This window comes from Podarcis pityusensis (assembly GCF_964106645.2).
Source record: "Podarcis pityusensis genome assembly, chromosome: 6".
NCBI lineage: Eukaryota > Metazoa > Chordata > Lepidosauria > Squamata > Lacertidae > Podarcis > Podarcis pityusensis.
The window spans coordinates 80,768,208-80,783,701 of record NC_138030.1 but is presented as its reverse complement, the minus strand read 5'-3'; the positions used below and the strand labels follow the sequence as shown (position 1 = coordinate 80,783,701).

The following is a 15,494-nucleotide window of genomic DNA, read 5'->3' as shown; positions in this document are numbered from 1 at the left end:
AATAAATGATGACATCAAGAGGCCAGGTCACAAACATGAGTTTATAGGTATTGCACTTTACATTGGGATGGAAGGAGGGAGGGGGGGTTATCCATTCAGCATGATCTTCTGACCCCCCACAAGTTTACAGCCTTCCTCTCTCTGCTTCATAGCGCCTCTCCGGCCCAGAGTTAATCATTTCTGCGCTTGTTATCTGCCAAGACTTCTTATCTCCTTTTTGCTGTCACTTTATAACAGGGTCCCCTTATCAACCTGTTTAGAGTCACGTGACCAGGGCAAGCCTATCCCTGCTCCCGATTCCTCTGATTAGGGACCATCATGAAACGGGGATGGCTGGTTTACAGAGGGTCACTAATGCTGGAAAAAGTACAGAGTCCATTGAAAAGCAGGCCTGTTACTTTCTGAATTATTGGATTTGTGTGTGTGCGTGCGCAAGTGTGTGTGTGTGTGTTGTTGTTGATGGACTGTTCCCTGACTTTCACTGAAGGTTACTGTAGCCAGTATCCCAAGGCCAGGAAAGTTTACAAGCCTCACCTTTTGCCGTCCTCAATGCTGTATACCTGAAAGCCAAGGGCACTATATATTTGCACCTAATTATGTCTTCTAGTTCGGATACTACCGGCAACGCACAGGAACCTATAAAACATGGACTTCTTCCAGGTGGTAAGTAAAACCTTTTCGACTGTTTTGATAAGCCAGTCCAACAGAACTAAATCTCAGCCTTATCAGCCATCTCAGACTAAAACATCATTATTATGGGATCACTTCCACTTGTCTAATTTATGCTTCAAAAGAATATGGATCCCAAAGAATATGATATGCTGTACATTTAAAAGTGCAAGTGTTGATGTGTGAATAAGCATGTTTTTTCTTCAGATGAAATATTTTTAATAAGAGCACACTGCCCCAGTAAAGCACTTTGTACTTCAAAGTCACATTTATTTCAATGTGAAACACATGCTTTAATCTCTTTCATTTAAGTAAACTGGACTTTAAAGTGAATTGCAGCTAGATTATGCCTGCCAAGTGGGAGGACAGAAAATGATACATTATGCTGGACCATACTTTATTTGTTTATAAAGTTGCTAAGATGGCATTAGTGGTGTAGGAATAAATTTGAATTCAGGTTGACCTTTGTGAAATGGCAGTTGGCAAAATCCGGGAGATTTCTAAATTGGTGTAATCTGACTTGTTAAAGAATGATCATTGTCAAACACACATTCATATAGACATTAATCTTTAAAAAGTTAGGGTTACATGATAGTGAGTAAGTATTTTAGCGTGCTGTTTTGTAATAGCGAGTATAAGAATTTTTTTATTTAGGCCTTTCCTGCTTTTTTTATGTTGTTTTCCCTTATTTCATGCAAGAAATATTTAGCAATTTCTGGTCCTTGTTTAACACTGCAGCATCCATTGGTTAACAAAACTGAAAAGTCTGGGTACTTACAGTCAGTTTTTAAGGTTTGACATTTTTTTACATATCCATAGATAACCCTTTTCATTTGAACTGATATTGGCTGTTTGGATTATATATAATTTCTCTTGCAATACTTTTGAACCTGTGGTAAAAATTTCTGCTGTGTTAAAGCCAACAGCTAAACTTCAGAGCATTTTATATCGTATCAACTTTGTATATAAAAATTTGGATGAAAAGTAGAGTTGCCATATGTCCTCTTTTTTCAGGACACGTCCTCTTTTTCATGGGTAGAGTCATAGCGATCTATAGTTAAAACTAGAAGTTGGCAAATGTGTCTTCTTTTTTGCTCTTCAAAATATGGCAACCCTTTTCTGAAAAGGGTGGGCGATAACTGGAATGTGACCAGCGAATTGGTCTTAGGATGTTTGTTTTATACATTTATTTTAACAGATTAAGGTTGCAATCCTAAACACACATTTATTAGGCAGTGATCCCCAGTGGGACTTAATTCCAAGTAAACACACCTAGGCACATGGTTATACTGTATTTTATCAAATTGCAAGCAAATTCATGCTTTGCAATACCATCTTGTTAACCTTTTGTTTACCTGGGAGTAAGCTTTACTGAACACAGTGGAATTTACTTCTGAGTAAGCATGCATAGGATCTCTGTTTTTAATGTTGTGTTTCTCACACAATAAAAATTGAATTGATGTATGTGTATGATTGTTTAATATAATATATACACATCCCATCTTTTCAGAAATGCAGTGTTTTCATTTTTAGGCAGCTGTGGAAAATACCAATTCTTAAAATCAAAAGCAAATGTCCAGAACATACCTTAAATTGGGGGGTTCACAGAAGGTGGGGTAATACTCTATAGTGTCCCCCTGTAAGGCTTGATCCACCATGTTTAAAATTGTACTCCCAACTCTTAACTGCTTTTGTTATAACTTCCAGGTTTTCTACTGTAAAAAATGCATCTTTTTGCTTAGAGTTCTCTGGTCAACCTGTATGGAAATGACAGATCTGCAATTATCAATCCTTCCTAAGATTCCATCTGTATGAGTTTTACATAAAAGGGATTCTTTTCCCCACTACTAAGATTTTATTGCCGCATGGCATGTATGTTGGAGGGAAGCTGATAAGCCTACAATAAGTCCTGCTCTTTAATACATGTGCAGCCTGATCATCTGTGTGTATATTCAAAAGTAAACCCCATTGAGTTCCAGAGGAGTTGTGAGTAAAAAAAAAATGTAGAGGATTATGCTACATGGAGTTTTGTATGCACACAAGTACGTAAACACATAACAAATACAAACCACAACAGAGTATTGCTCTATGCACAGTGGTGGAATTATTATAAGCACAAATGTGAGTAATGGAGTGGACATTATGTGAACACTTCCTCAAGCTCTTCACAAATCCCAGTTGGCACATTCCATGGCAGTTGTAAGCAGTGCTTTTTTTTTCTTAATAAAAAAAATATTTAGGGGTACTCTCATTTTCCTACTCATATGGAAATACTGCCCCTCAATGAGGCCAAACTTAGATTCACAAAATGTTTAGGCATATGTGTACCCCTGCGTCCCCCTCAGAAAAAAGCACTGGTTGTAAGTCATCTCTCTCTACCTCTCCAACTGGCAGTGGTTTGCCAGTTTGTCTCTTGGCCAGTTTCTGGGTACTCGCAATGATGTTCAAAGCCGTAAGTGATTTAGGCCCCAAATAGTTGAAAGGCTGTCTCCTTCTGTAGACTCCCTTTGGTGTTAAGATCAGCAGAAGCCCTCTGATAGCTCCTTCACCCTTAGAGAAGTTCACGGGGTGCGGAGGAGAATCTTCTCTGCGGCAGCTCCTAGGTTGTGGAATTCCCTCCCCTCATTTCATTTTACAGTTTCTATTGCATGCTGGAGACACTCCTCTTTTTTTACCCTGCCCTTTCTCACACTTGAGATATAGTCGAGCACACTGTACTCTTCTGTCTGTAATTTCTTTTAAATTGTTTTTAATATTATATTTTTAAATTGCTGTAACCCACCCGGGACCTTATAGTGAAGGGCAGACAAGCTATCAAATAAATAACAATAAAGTAGTAGTAGTAGTAGTAATTACTACTACTGCTGAGTATACTTGGCTAGCAAAGAGTCTTTATTTAGTTTGATATTTTGAATATAGATGGTTTATAATGGCTTGGATTACATCTAGGTATACTAGCTATTAAGTATAACGGTTGATCCTCAGAGCTACTCTTGTGAATGTGCTATTGGAGGGATACATTTAAAAAAAATTAAAAATGGCATTCTAAATTCAGGGGATGGGTGATTGTCATCATGGAAACTCAGTGGAAATAACTGATACAGTGGTACCTTGGTTCTCAAACTTAATCTGTTCTGGAAGTCTGTTCTGAAACCAAAGCGTTCCAAAACCAAGGCGCACTTTCCCATAGAAAGTAATGCAAAATGGATTAATCCATTCCAGACTTTTAAGAATAACCCCTAAAATAGCAATTTAACATGAATTTTACTACCTAACGAGTCCATTGATCCATAACATGAAAGCAATAATCCATGTACTGTACTATAAAATAAGACAGTATTGTAGATGAAATATTTTTAAAAAAAAAAAAATCTTACCTGTACTGATGATAGTCATTGTTTGGATCGGGGGCTTTTATCCATTTCTGCTGTCACACAATCAATCAATCAGTAGCTGAACTGGGTTCCACACAGTCACAAAAACAAATTAACCAAAAAAGCCTAAAACAAAAACGCAAAATAAATAGCTAAAACAAAAGCGCTGAACTTAATCCATTCTGGAAGTCTGTTTGACTTCCGAAATGTTCAAAAACCAAGGTGCAGCTTCTGGTTGGTGCAGGCGCTACGGAAACAATAGCCAATAACTGCACTGGACGTTTGGCTTCTGAAAAACGTTCGAAAATTGGAACACTTACTTCTGAGTTTTCAGCGTTTGGGAACCAAGGCGTTTGAGAACCAAGGTACCACTGTAGTCTGGCGACAATTTTATAAAAGATGGAAATGATAGAAATTTAGAGCAGACTCCCCACCCCGGTGTTAAATTCTGAAGTAAGATTTCCCTTTTCATGTGAAGTTGTTGATTGTTGTTGAACACCATAACAGAAATAAAAGAAAGTGTATGAAAAGCAAATGGGGTGATTTGGGGTGTTGGAATAATAATAATAATAATAATAAATAAATAAATAAAGCTCCTATCATCAGCAATTCACATAAAACTCACCAAGCAGTCCAAAGCAAAAGTCAGAGGGAGTCAGTTTTTGTATCAGATTGATGTGGGCAAATTGGACACAAAATGTCACCTAATTGCTAGGCTGCTGCTTTTACTACTTCCCACTATGCCTTAACATTTATTTATTTATTTCTAACAATGTGCTAGGTGCTATGCAATCATCATCATCAATGCCGAGTATTTATTTATTATTTAAATGCACATACATATATGAGATAATCATATTCATGCATGCGTGTGTATATATGTGTGTACAATGAGTCATAATTATTATAAGAATATAAAATTATTAAGAATATCATTATTTAGTCCATTTCTATCATACCCTTCCTCCCAGAGAAAAACACCAGAAACAATTCAAAATCAAATATTTTCACAGCAGAATAATTGCTGTGGTAATCCCTATAAATTATCTTATCTGTGAGTTCAGCAATTTTTACAAAACTAAAGGCTTTACTCCTGGAAGAACCGTAATAGCATAAAAAAGAGCCCTCTTGGATCGTGATGAGTTCCCGTCTAATTCAGCCTTATATTTCCAATGCAAGCCTTCAGATGGCTCTGGGAACCATACTGTGCACAGCTAAAATTGAAATTAGTTCCTTCATCCACTTTTGCTTCTGGCCCCACCCACCACAGGCAAATGGCTCCAGGGATCATAGAATCAGGAAGGTTGCCTAGAAGGGAATGCAGCCCTCCAGCTGAAGAAGGTTCCCCTCACCCCTGGTGTAGATAATATTGAACTAGGTATGCCATTTGTCTGGCTCAGTACTAGGCCAGTTCTTAACATCTCTATCACAGGGAGGCCTGGGAACTGGAACTGGAGCTAAGTCGGAGGTCAGTGTACTGTGCTGACTTCAGGTTTGGCAGGCACTTTGGTAAGGTACTAGAATCATGGAATTTTTGAGTCGAAAGGGACCAGAAGGATGATCTTGCCTAACCTCTGCAAAGCTACACTTGCTGTTGTTTCTTGCCGTTATAATGGACTAGTTTCAAGGCTACCTAGTGAGCTTCATAACTTAGCTGGGATACTCATCTTGGTTTTCTAGAATCACATTTAACACACCAGTGACCATCGCACACTGGTTCTCTTTGGGCTATAGGTGAGCTCTCTAGTCCTTGCCATTGCCCATTCATTTCAATCAATCAGTCTTTTTATTTGTATGCCACCTTTCCACAGTTGAAAGCTCAAGCCAACTTACGACACACACAAAAATTACATAGCTACAAACATAACAGAAGTAGTCATAAATACCAAGTAAAGGTAAAGGGACCCCTGACCGTTAGGTCCAGTCGTGACCGACTCTGGGGTTGCACCGCTCATCTCGCTTTATTGGCCAAGGGAGCCGACGTACAGCTTCCGGGTCATGTGGCCAGCATGACTAAGGTGCTTCTGGCGAACCAGAGCAGCGCACGGAAACGCCGTTTACCTTCCTGCCAGAGCGGTACCTATTTATCTACTTTCACTTGACATGCTTTCGTACTGCTAGGTGGGCAGGAGCAGGGACCGAGCAACGGGAGCTCACCACATCACAGGGATTCGAACCGCCGACCTTCTGATCGGCAAGTCCTAGGCTCTGTGGTTTAACCCACAGCGCCACCCGTGTCCCTCATAATGGGACGCATTACTTCTGACTAAATACAGTTCCATTTATTTCCATGATTCTACTCTAAGCACAACTGAGTCTTCCCGCCAGAGCGGTACCTATTTATCTACTTGCACTTGACATGCTTTCGAACTGCTAGGTGGGCAGGAGCAGGGACCGAGCAACGGGAGCTCACCCCATCACGGGGTTTCAAACCGCCGACCTTCTGATCGGCAAGCCCTAGGCTCTGTGGTTTAACCCACAGCACCACCCGTGTCCCTATCATAAGTACCAAACAGAACAACAAAAAGCACACGACCAAATTGAACAATTTCCACCTAAATCATTAGATACAAAATAAAAATACAAAAAAAATTAACAGCAACAACTCCACTGTAACAACAACAAAAAACCCTTATGCAATAACCCAGCCCATTTGCATTTTTGTCTGGACCCAGTTGGCACCACGTCCCAGATGCAGAGGACAAGACAAATGGAGATTACTTCTTCTCCTTCCTCCTCTCAATGCTTGCTTGCTTAGACAGGGCAGGTAAAGAGAAACCAACAGCAGAAAGGATAATAAACAAGGCCAGGAGTCTCTAGGGATTGGCACTGGGCCTCTTACTGGGTTGTGGACTCCAGCAAGTGCCTGATGATGCCAAACCTTGATGCCGGCCCTGCAAACATACCCAAAAATCGGGGGAAATTTAAATCTTTGTTAATTTCTAGCCTTATCCTTTTATTCCTCTCTTAGTTTCACATAAAACTCATAAAGCAGTGAGAGAAAGTAAGTCAAACCCCCGGTTATCAACTGGAGTTCTGGAACTATTTTTAAAGTACCCTATATAAAATCACTTACCAGACTTTATTTTTTTTCTCCCACCCATTGTAAAACTACAAACTTCCTGATAATAATGTTTAGGAGTTTGGTATGTTTGACTAAGGGAGGTGAAGCAGAGCACTAACTTGAAAAACTGGCCTGGGTTGGAAGAGAAAATGAGCCACTCCGTCACTTCTACCTGTGAAATTTTGCAGCTCGTGTAACCTTTATTGTTATCCATCTAATACTAATGGAAGCCTGAAGCATCAGCCTATTGCAGGGAGTGCCTTATTGACCTTACAAAGAGCAGTTGATATCCCTAGTGCAGTCTCTAGCAAATATGAGCTTGAGCAGGGAATTGACTCCTTGGGGCAGAGACCTGCCTAAATTTGTTTGTTCCTGAGTTCATAGCCTTCCTTTCTTCAGAAAAGGTTCTAGATGGTTCTTTGGCTTATCTTACTGTGCAACGCAGTGAATAATTCAGCCTTCCCCAACTTGGTGCCCTCCCAATGTTTTGGTATCCAGCTCCCATTATCCCTCAGCTTCAACCACACTGGCTGCAACTGATGCAATCTGGAGTGAAAAACATCTGAAGAGCCCCAGGTTGAGGGGAGGAGGTGTAGACCAAAGTTGCTCTAAAAAACTATAATTCTAATAATAAAGTCCCTGGTTCAGATTTTGCCTAAATTTTGCTCTGAGCTGTCAGCCACTTTTTCTATGCCTCATTTCTTCCATCTGCAATACAGAGATAATACTACACTTCCTGAAATATAGAAAAATAATATATGATAAATTATTTGAATATTCTGAAGTATTATTCAGATATGAATATGGGAGAGTGAATCCTATATCAAGATCAGTAGGAAAGTATACCCTTTCTATGTAACTCCTCAAATCAGACGGATTGTGAAAGAAATGCAAATAACAGATCAATATATTGACTCTGATCCAACCAAAGATAACCATGATTAAGGTTCCAATAAGTCTAAATAAGATCTGTTCAACATGCTTCCGAGTTATGTTTAGAATCTCAGTGAACATTCCAATGAAATCAATGAAACAAGTTAGTCACAGCAACTAGTAGTGCTGAATGTTCTCATGCAAATGTTTATGATGCAAAAGGGAATCTTCAGAGCAGGTGGAATGTTTCCTGAAACTTCCCCAATCAGCTGCTTCAATGCAAATTAGACCAGAGGTGGAAAGTCTGTAGTCTTCCAAATGTGGCTGGACACCATTTATCATCATCCCCAGCCAGCATGACTATTGGCCAGAGATAGTGGAAGTTTTAATCCTGAAACATCTGGAGGGTCACAGGTTTTCTACCACAGGGTTAGTCCGCCTTCCTAGTGGTAAGATCCCTGTCAATTTCGGAGCATAATGACATTTCAGCCAAATGGTCAATCAGATATGGCTCTATTCAGTGCAAAGCTAGCTCAGGAGGAGAATGCTCCCTGCCCTCACTCTGAATAGGTAAACACAGCCTTCAAAATGGGTGCGCTTACATGGGTTTCAAGGGTGTTTTAAATGCCTCCCCAACTCAACGGCTAATGTTATCTGGCAATAATATGGCACTTGCCTAAGACTGAATAGAGCAAGGCTTACTTATAAGCAAAGATTGGAGGATTGCACTGTAAATCCCATTGATCTCAATGGATTCCAGCTGCAATCCTGTGCACACTTAGTTGGGGGTTAAGCAACTAAGTGGAATTTGCTTCTGCACAAGCTTATTTGGGATTTTGCTGTTAGTCACAATTAACTTAGGTATTCTGTCTTGGTTTCATCACCTGGTGATAAATTCAAAGGGACATGTAGCCCAGTCCCAGGCAAGCAAGTGTGCAACTTTAATTCCAGTTTAGTAATGGATGGGAGGTGGGGAGTGGACTGTTGAAAATTGCCAGGAAAGGCATATTGCTTAATACTATTCGAGAGCATTTGGACCAAAGTCCTTCTGTGTTCAATAGAGTTTGCTCCCAGGTATGTGAGCAGAGGAATGCAGCTGTCAACAATGAAATGTCCTCATTTCTTGACGTGGGAAGGAATAATATAACTTTCTCTGTTGATACACGGGGAAGTTTTAAGGGACCTATTTTTCTTTTTTTATTATTAATTTTAAAATGCTCTGGTTGCGTTTACACTGAAATAAGGGTTAAGAAAGACTGGGCGGCTGGGAGGAGGGAAGATACACAGCGGGCAGCCAGGAGGAGGATTGCAACATCCATCTGCTCGATTATTCATTTTCGCAATCCAAAGCGAAAGAAAGAAAGAAAGAAAGAAAGAAAGAAAGAAAGAAAGAAAGAAAGAAAGAAAATGTCAGACCCTAACATTGCGTCTTTTTAGTTTCACTTTGCGCTCGTGTTGTTGACAAGACTTAAATACAGTATGGGCGGTTCAATTCGAATTCGGTTTTCCTTTTGGGAAAGATCCAAGGTGGGGTTTTACAGCAACCAGAGACGAAAATGTTCCTGATCCAGAAATTCGGGTTGCAGTTGCTTTGGGACAGGAAGGAAGGATAAGTTTGGAATGCTGTGCGATGCGAATGCGGAATGGAAACGCACCAGCGTTTGGCCGAGTTGACACCAGCCTTTTCCCAGCCAGCTCCGCCGCGCGCGGTTTATAAAAAGAGCCCTTGGTGGACTCTGGACCAGACAGTTAAGATCGGCTCTTTCCCCCGCGGCCCCGCCCCCGCGCCTGACGGAAGGCACATTTTTCCATTGTGTGCCAATGTGATCTTTGCATCTTTGTGGAGGTTCATGAGAGACAAACATTGGCCTGCGAGTGGCTCTCGACGCTACAATCTTCCTCTTCGGTTTGGTGAAAATCGCCTTGACTTAATAAAAAGATTGTCGCTTGATATAAAAAAAGATTTCAAATGCAGAACCCAAAAGCACACTGCTTTGGAAAGAATTCCCAACTGCTTCCAAACTTGGTTTCTAAGTACAGTAAGCAGACAGGAAGAGTCAGCGTGTAATATGTCCTCCCCCCTCCCCGTTTCGGGGGATGAGGTTTTTTGTTAAAACTACAGTCTTCCACTTACCTGAATGGGACTCTCATTGAGAATTCACGAGAGAGTAATTTCAGAGTAAGCATAAGTGGTTGGTTAAGATCGCACCTCTGTGTTGTGTGTGAGAGAGAGAGAGAGGGAAAGAGAGAGAGAGAGAGAGAGAGAGAGAGGGAGAGATTTCTAATCCGCACAGTGGTTTTGTGTGCTTTTAATATCGACGCTGGCAATTGACGCTAAGAGACAAGTGACATGCCCAAGGCCAGCTACTGAGTCTGTGGCAGAGGAAGGACTTAAAAAAAACCGCAACTGGTCTAAGTCACTCGCTGCTCCCTGGAATGCATAGGCGCGCTACCATTCTAAGCAATATTATTTGGAGAAAGGTTGAAGTGAGATCAATGTGGCACATCCTCCCAAGTAAACATATTTAAGATACCTATTTTTCCCCCATGTGTACATTCTTTGAGGATGTAATCTGCTGCTACTAAGAAAGAGTGCCTCCAAGTCGAATACACGCAGCATTTTGCGGGATGAAAAAATGAATAGGAAGCCTGTCTGATCTGATCACCTGAAATCCAAGCAAGTTCTTTATGAGACGAACCTAAGCAAAGACGAGTTTATGATAGGGCAGCGCGATCCTGCCCTCCTCTGCTTGTTTACTCAGAAGTAGCTCCTATTATGTGTCTTACTCCCTGGTCAGTGCGCAGAGGTCTAGCGCCTTAGTTGGGCGCTATCCAGCCGAAGTGCAACACCAGAGTGAGAAAGATGGAAGCAGCGCGTGCTTAAAATCAGGATCCTGGGGCGTCCTGTTTTACAGAGTGGCGCTGATTAAATAGGTTTAGGTAGGACGACGTTGCGATCACTTTTTCCCCCTTGGCAGGATTGTGCCCTGTATTTCGCAAGGCAGCGGGAGGGCGAAAGAGGCGCAACGAAACGTCCTAGCGGGGTGAGAAATGGCAAGAGGCCCGGTGACTGGGAAAAGGTTTGCGCTGGGTGAATTCCCGCTGATAGAGAATGAGTTACTGTCCCGCTTCACTTCCGAGAAGCTCATGGCAACGTACAGAGAAGATAAGAGCTCTCTACTGGATCACACCAAGGGCCTTTCTCTTCCAGCATCGCATCCTCCAGTAACCGACCAGGTGCAGGACCCGAACTCCACAGTACTCTCCTCGCTTGGGTGCAAAGGTATCCTTCCTCCAACCATGCCTAGTAGCCTTGATTGCCTTATTGTGCAATTGGCCAGGCCCCCTTTCAAAGCCATGCAGTTTTGTGGCCGTCGCTGCCTCTTGTGAAAGCGAATCATATGGTTTTAAGTGCGCGATGGGTAAAAACAGAACCTCCTTTTGCCCGCCCTGGCTCTGGATGGTTTGCGTCTCTCCCCCCCTCTCTCGACACACCATGCATGATCTTGTATTTCTCTGCCATGCCCCCCCCCCAACTCATCATTTCCACCCCCTCCCTAAACTAAAAAGCCACAGATGTTGTCACCTTTCCTCATAGGGGCGTTATTCAGGCCCCTAGACCATTTGGGTTGCCCTTTTTGCCAACTCTGCATCACCATTTTTGGACAGCCATCAACCTGAAGTCAACGCAGCGTTCCAGCGCCATATAGATTTGTCCAAGGACACCGTGGCACCGGCAGTTTTACTCTGAAGCCCTCTCCATATGATCCGGAGCACGGACTCCGCCTTGGTCACAGCTGCCACACACGAGGACCGCCGTTTTCATGGACACCGATACAGTGGTACCTCTGGTTACGTACTTAATTCGTTCCGGAGGTCCGTTCTTAACCTGAAACTGTTCTTAACCTGAAGCACCACTTTAGCTAATGGAGCCTCCCGCTGCTGCTGCGCCACCGGAGCATCTCATCCTGAAGCAAAGTTCTTAACCTGAAGCACTATTTCTGGGTTAGCGGAGTCTGTAACCTGAAGCGTCTGTAACCTGAAGCGTCTGTAACCCGAGTTCAGAGCTCCTGAAGTTGGGCAGAGAGGGGGATTCCACTAGCGCACCTCGCTTCCCACTTTCTTCCATCGACTCGCATTTGCCATCTTCAGGCCCATTCATTCACCCAGCCTGAAGAGATCCCTTGGGAGCTCTCCACAATCCCTTCTTGTGCTCACGAGCCTGAGTAATTTGGTGCCATCCGCGCACTTCCTCTCCTCTGTTTCTTCGCAACAACCCTGCGATTGACCCAAGCTCAGCCGAAGAACTTCGTGTGCCGGAGGTAGGATTCGAACCTGGCTCTCTCCCCAATCCTAGCCGGACATCTTAGCGCTCTAACACACTGGCCAACTCAAGTTTCCAGGCTCGGGAGTGCAAGACTTTGAAATGCTACAGGCTGTGTTTATTATTTTACTCGCTCCGCGGTTTCTTTTTTTCTCTCTTTCCCCCTAAAGTGGGCTTCTATCTTGAGTGGAAGGAGGGCGGGTTTATGCTTTCCCCTCCTAACGGAGGCTTCGGAAGCCTCCCTGAGCCATCATCTTGGATAATTGTAAGCGTCAGTCAAAAGCTTCCGCCAAAAGTCCGGGCGAGCTCCGCAAACTCGGGATAGGCGCGTAGCGCCGAGAGAAGTTAGCAGAAGTTGGTGGTGAAAGGGATGGGGAAATGGGCTTGAAGGAAAGGGCGCCAAGGGCCCTCGCTCAAGGCGAAGGGAAACACTAAAGCTCTCGGTTAAATTAAAGGCAGACACGGGAGAGAAGGATGACTTTGCCTTGAAATTGTCGCTTTGGAGAAACGGACTTGGGCAAACCGGCGCGGCCCTCTGGTAGGTTTACACGGGACAGTCGGGTGTCCCTCTAGTCCTGTAGTTCTGACTCGGACCAGCGCGGACTCCAGAGGTAAGGGACGGAGGTCCCTATCTCCCCCGCCTCCCTTATTTCTAGAGGATTTTCGGATTGGTGATAACGGCGCCCTTCTCCTGTGTTTGCCCCCTGGGCAATCTCAGATATAACATCGCAGAGATATTTTTCCTAACACTTTCCCACGGAAAGCGAGTGGTGCTTTGCACGTGTGAACACGGCCCCTGAGCCATTTTATTCCGCGGGCCCTATAGTTTTGGGGTCCTAATGCAACAGCATCTACACCAAATAAGGCCAAGGCATTTCAGCCCCGCTCCCAACCCCCTATACTCGGAAATGCCCCCCATTCGCTGCCTTCCAAGGAAGTAGGGTGAGGGTCTCAGTCCTGCAATCCGTTCTTGTTATGCAGGTTATGCATTATGCTTGATGTGGCTTATTCCCAATTTATGGACGGGTCAAGCCCTGGACCGCTGACCTCTGTTGGAACCTTGGCATGCCTTTAGTAGCAAATTGTTCCTCCTCCTCCTGGGAGGAAGGTTTGAAACTATCTAAAAACAAGCGCAAATAGTCTGGACATTTGGACAAATAAACTCTCCTTCGCCCTCTCAGTCCTTAGCGGTTCGGCCTGGGTTATAGGTGCAAAATAGCTCAGGTATCATGGACTTGACCTTACTACTTTCTTTCACTATTTTCCATCGTTTAACATCTCTGTAGTTTGCAGCGAGATATCTGCAGAAACATGCCACGCCCAGAAGGGTGAGGATAAAGATGCTGAGAAGTGTTCTGATTGGTCAAGCATGGCTTCTCCAAGTCTGGCTGGTGATGCTCTAAACTTCTCCCCGACTTCAGCTGAGGGTCCTGCCTTTAGGACCAAAACAATGCCTCCAGTCGCTTGGGCTACCTCCTAGAAATCTGATGTCGCTCTCTTTTACTCTTGTTGTGCAATTGACTAGCCAACAGACTTAACATCAAGGCACTTTCACGGAGCGAACTAGAGGCCCCATACATTCTCCACCCTCGAGCAGATTTAGAGCTGACTTCCTAGTGAAGCTCTACAGTCAAATGAATCTAATGTCTAAAAGGGTCTTCTGGAGAGACCACCATCGTTCAGGCCTGCCCGCCCTTTTCTCTCCCCTTCGGTTTTGTTTTTTTCCTAGTGACCAATGGCACTGGAAGATGAACCGATCCTCAACACAAAGCGTGCGGATTAAACAACAACACTTTGAGTCCCAGGGAAATGCAAAACAAACAAACCATTGTCAGTCATTTTGGTGGGATCAACGAGAACAAGGCAAAACTCTTGGTTGGTTGGTGAATCGGCAGCCTCAGAACTAAGCAGCGAACAGGATTTTTTAAAAAATTGCACCCAGATATTTAATGTTCGGGGAAAAGCCCAAAGCAAAGCCAGGTCAAAGAAAGAAAGACCTAGGTAAAAAGCGGCCCAATGCTTATCTACGCTGAAGTGACTAAAGGACAAGAAAACCTTTTAAAGAAATAGCCAGATTTCCAAACTATGAACGGCATCGCTGCCTGTGTCACATATAGAGTATAAAGTTATTAATGTCTTAAGATATTTCCAAGCCTAAACAGTTAAGAGTGAGGAAGCCTAAGCGAGAGACCTCTTGGGTCCTGGAGTCTAGGAAGATGATCCGCCGTTCCTTTGGGGGCATCTCTGTGCAGCTGAGAGGGGGCTTGCTGAAAGCAGAGATGGGGGTGGGGAGAGCAGAGGAAAACCTTTGCAGGAAACGCTGATCGGGGCTTTCACTAATTGGCTCTTTTAATTCGCTGCGTGGAGCCACAGGCAGGTCGGAGCGACTGGGTGATCTGGCCTAGCTTGCGGGCTGGCAGAGGGAGAAATGAAGCCCATGCCATTAAAAGCAAAAGGTCTTAATGCCGCTTAAATAAAACTGAGGATCGGGATGTGGAGGTTTTAATTTGGTGATGGTGCGAGAAAACTGGAGAACCAATAGCACCCAAATAAAGAGTGCGGTCTTGTTTCTTCAGGACGCTCCTTCACCACCACCTGATTAAGCGTTCCCCAAAATCAGCGGAATTTTTAATGCGTTTCCTAAAATCCGTAGAACTTTTAATTAAACTTAACGCTAGAACCGATTACTTTTGTTGTGGTTGTGGTTGTGGTTGTGGTTGTTGTTATTAAGAGAAGGACAGAAAACATTCATTTTTACAGCCCTGGAAATGCTCTTTGCGTTTCTGAGGTGCAACGAGGTCTTCCTGCCCGTTTCCCAGTATGTTAGTTCTGAGCTGTTGTTTCTCCAGCTTGCCACCGAGCAGGAAACAGCAGGTGAAATCTTGATTAATACAGTTGAGAAAACAATAGCCATTGCCAGTCCTAACAGATGCGGATCGGGGCGCAGCACCCCCCCTAAACGGGCTGAGAGAGTGGAGGATCCTGTTCACCAAAATGAAAGCGCAGTTAAGGCGCTCACAAACCCGGCTGGGAAACGTGTCACTTAAAACATCGTGTTCGCTGGTGACTTGGAGGATTCGAAGAGATGCATAGATCAAGCCTTGGCGTGGCTTAGTTCCGAGTTCGCCTTGGGGTTGCTGTTGTTTTTTATGAAGGCGTGAGGCGCGCGCCCGATCCACCTCAACTTAAG

General features: G+C 43.6%; 1 protein-coding gene across 1 annotated transcript in view; it reads left to right on the top strand.

Annotated features, from left to right (window-relative positions):
- The first annotated feature begins 264 nt into the window (after positions 1 to 264).
- The window catches only part of NR5A2 (nuclear receptor subfamily 5 group A member 2), a 123,000-nt gene continuing 107,770 nt past the window's right edge, over positions 265 to 15,494 (top strand). Inside the window, exon 1 of the mRNA XM_081010790.1 lies at positions 265 to 663. Coding sequence (XP_080866916.1) covers positions 597 to 663 — 67 coding nt within the window. The 5' untranslated portion in view covers positions 265 to 596. The remainder of the gene's footprint in view (positions 664 to 15,494) is intronic.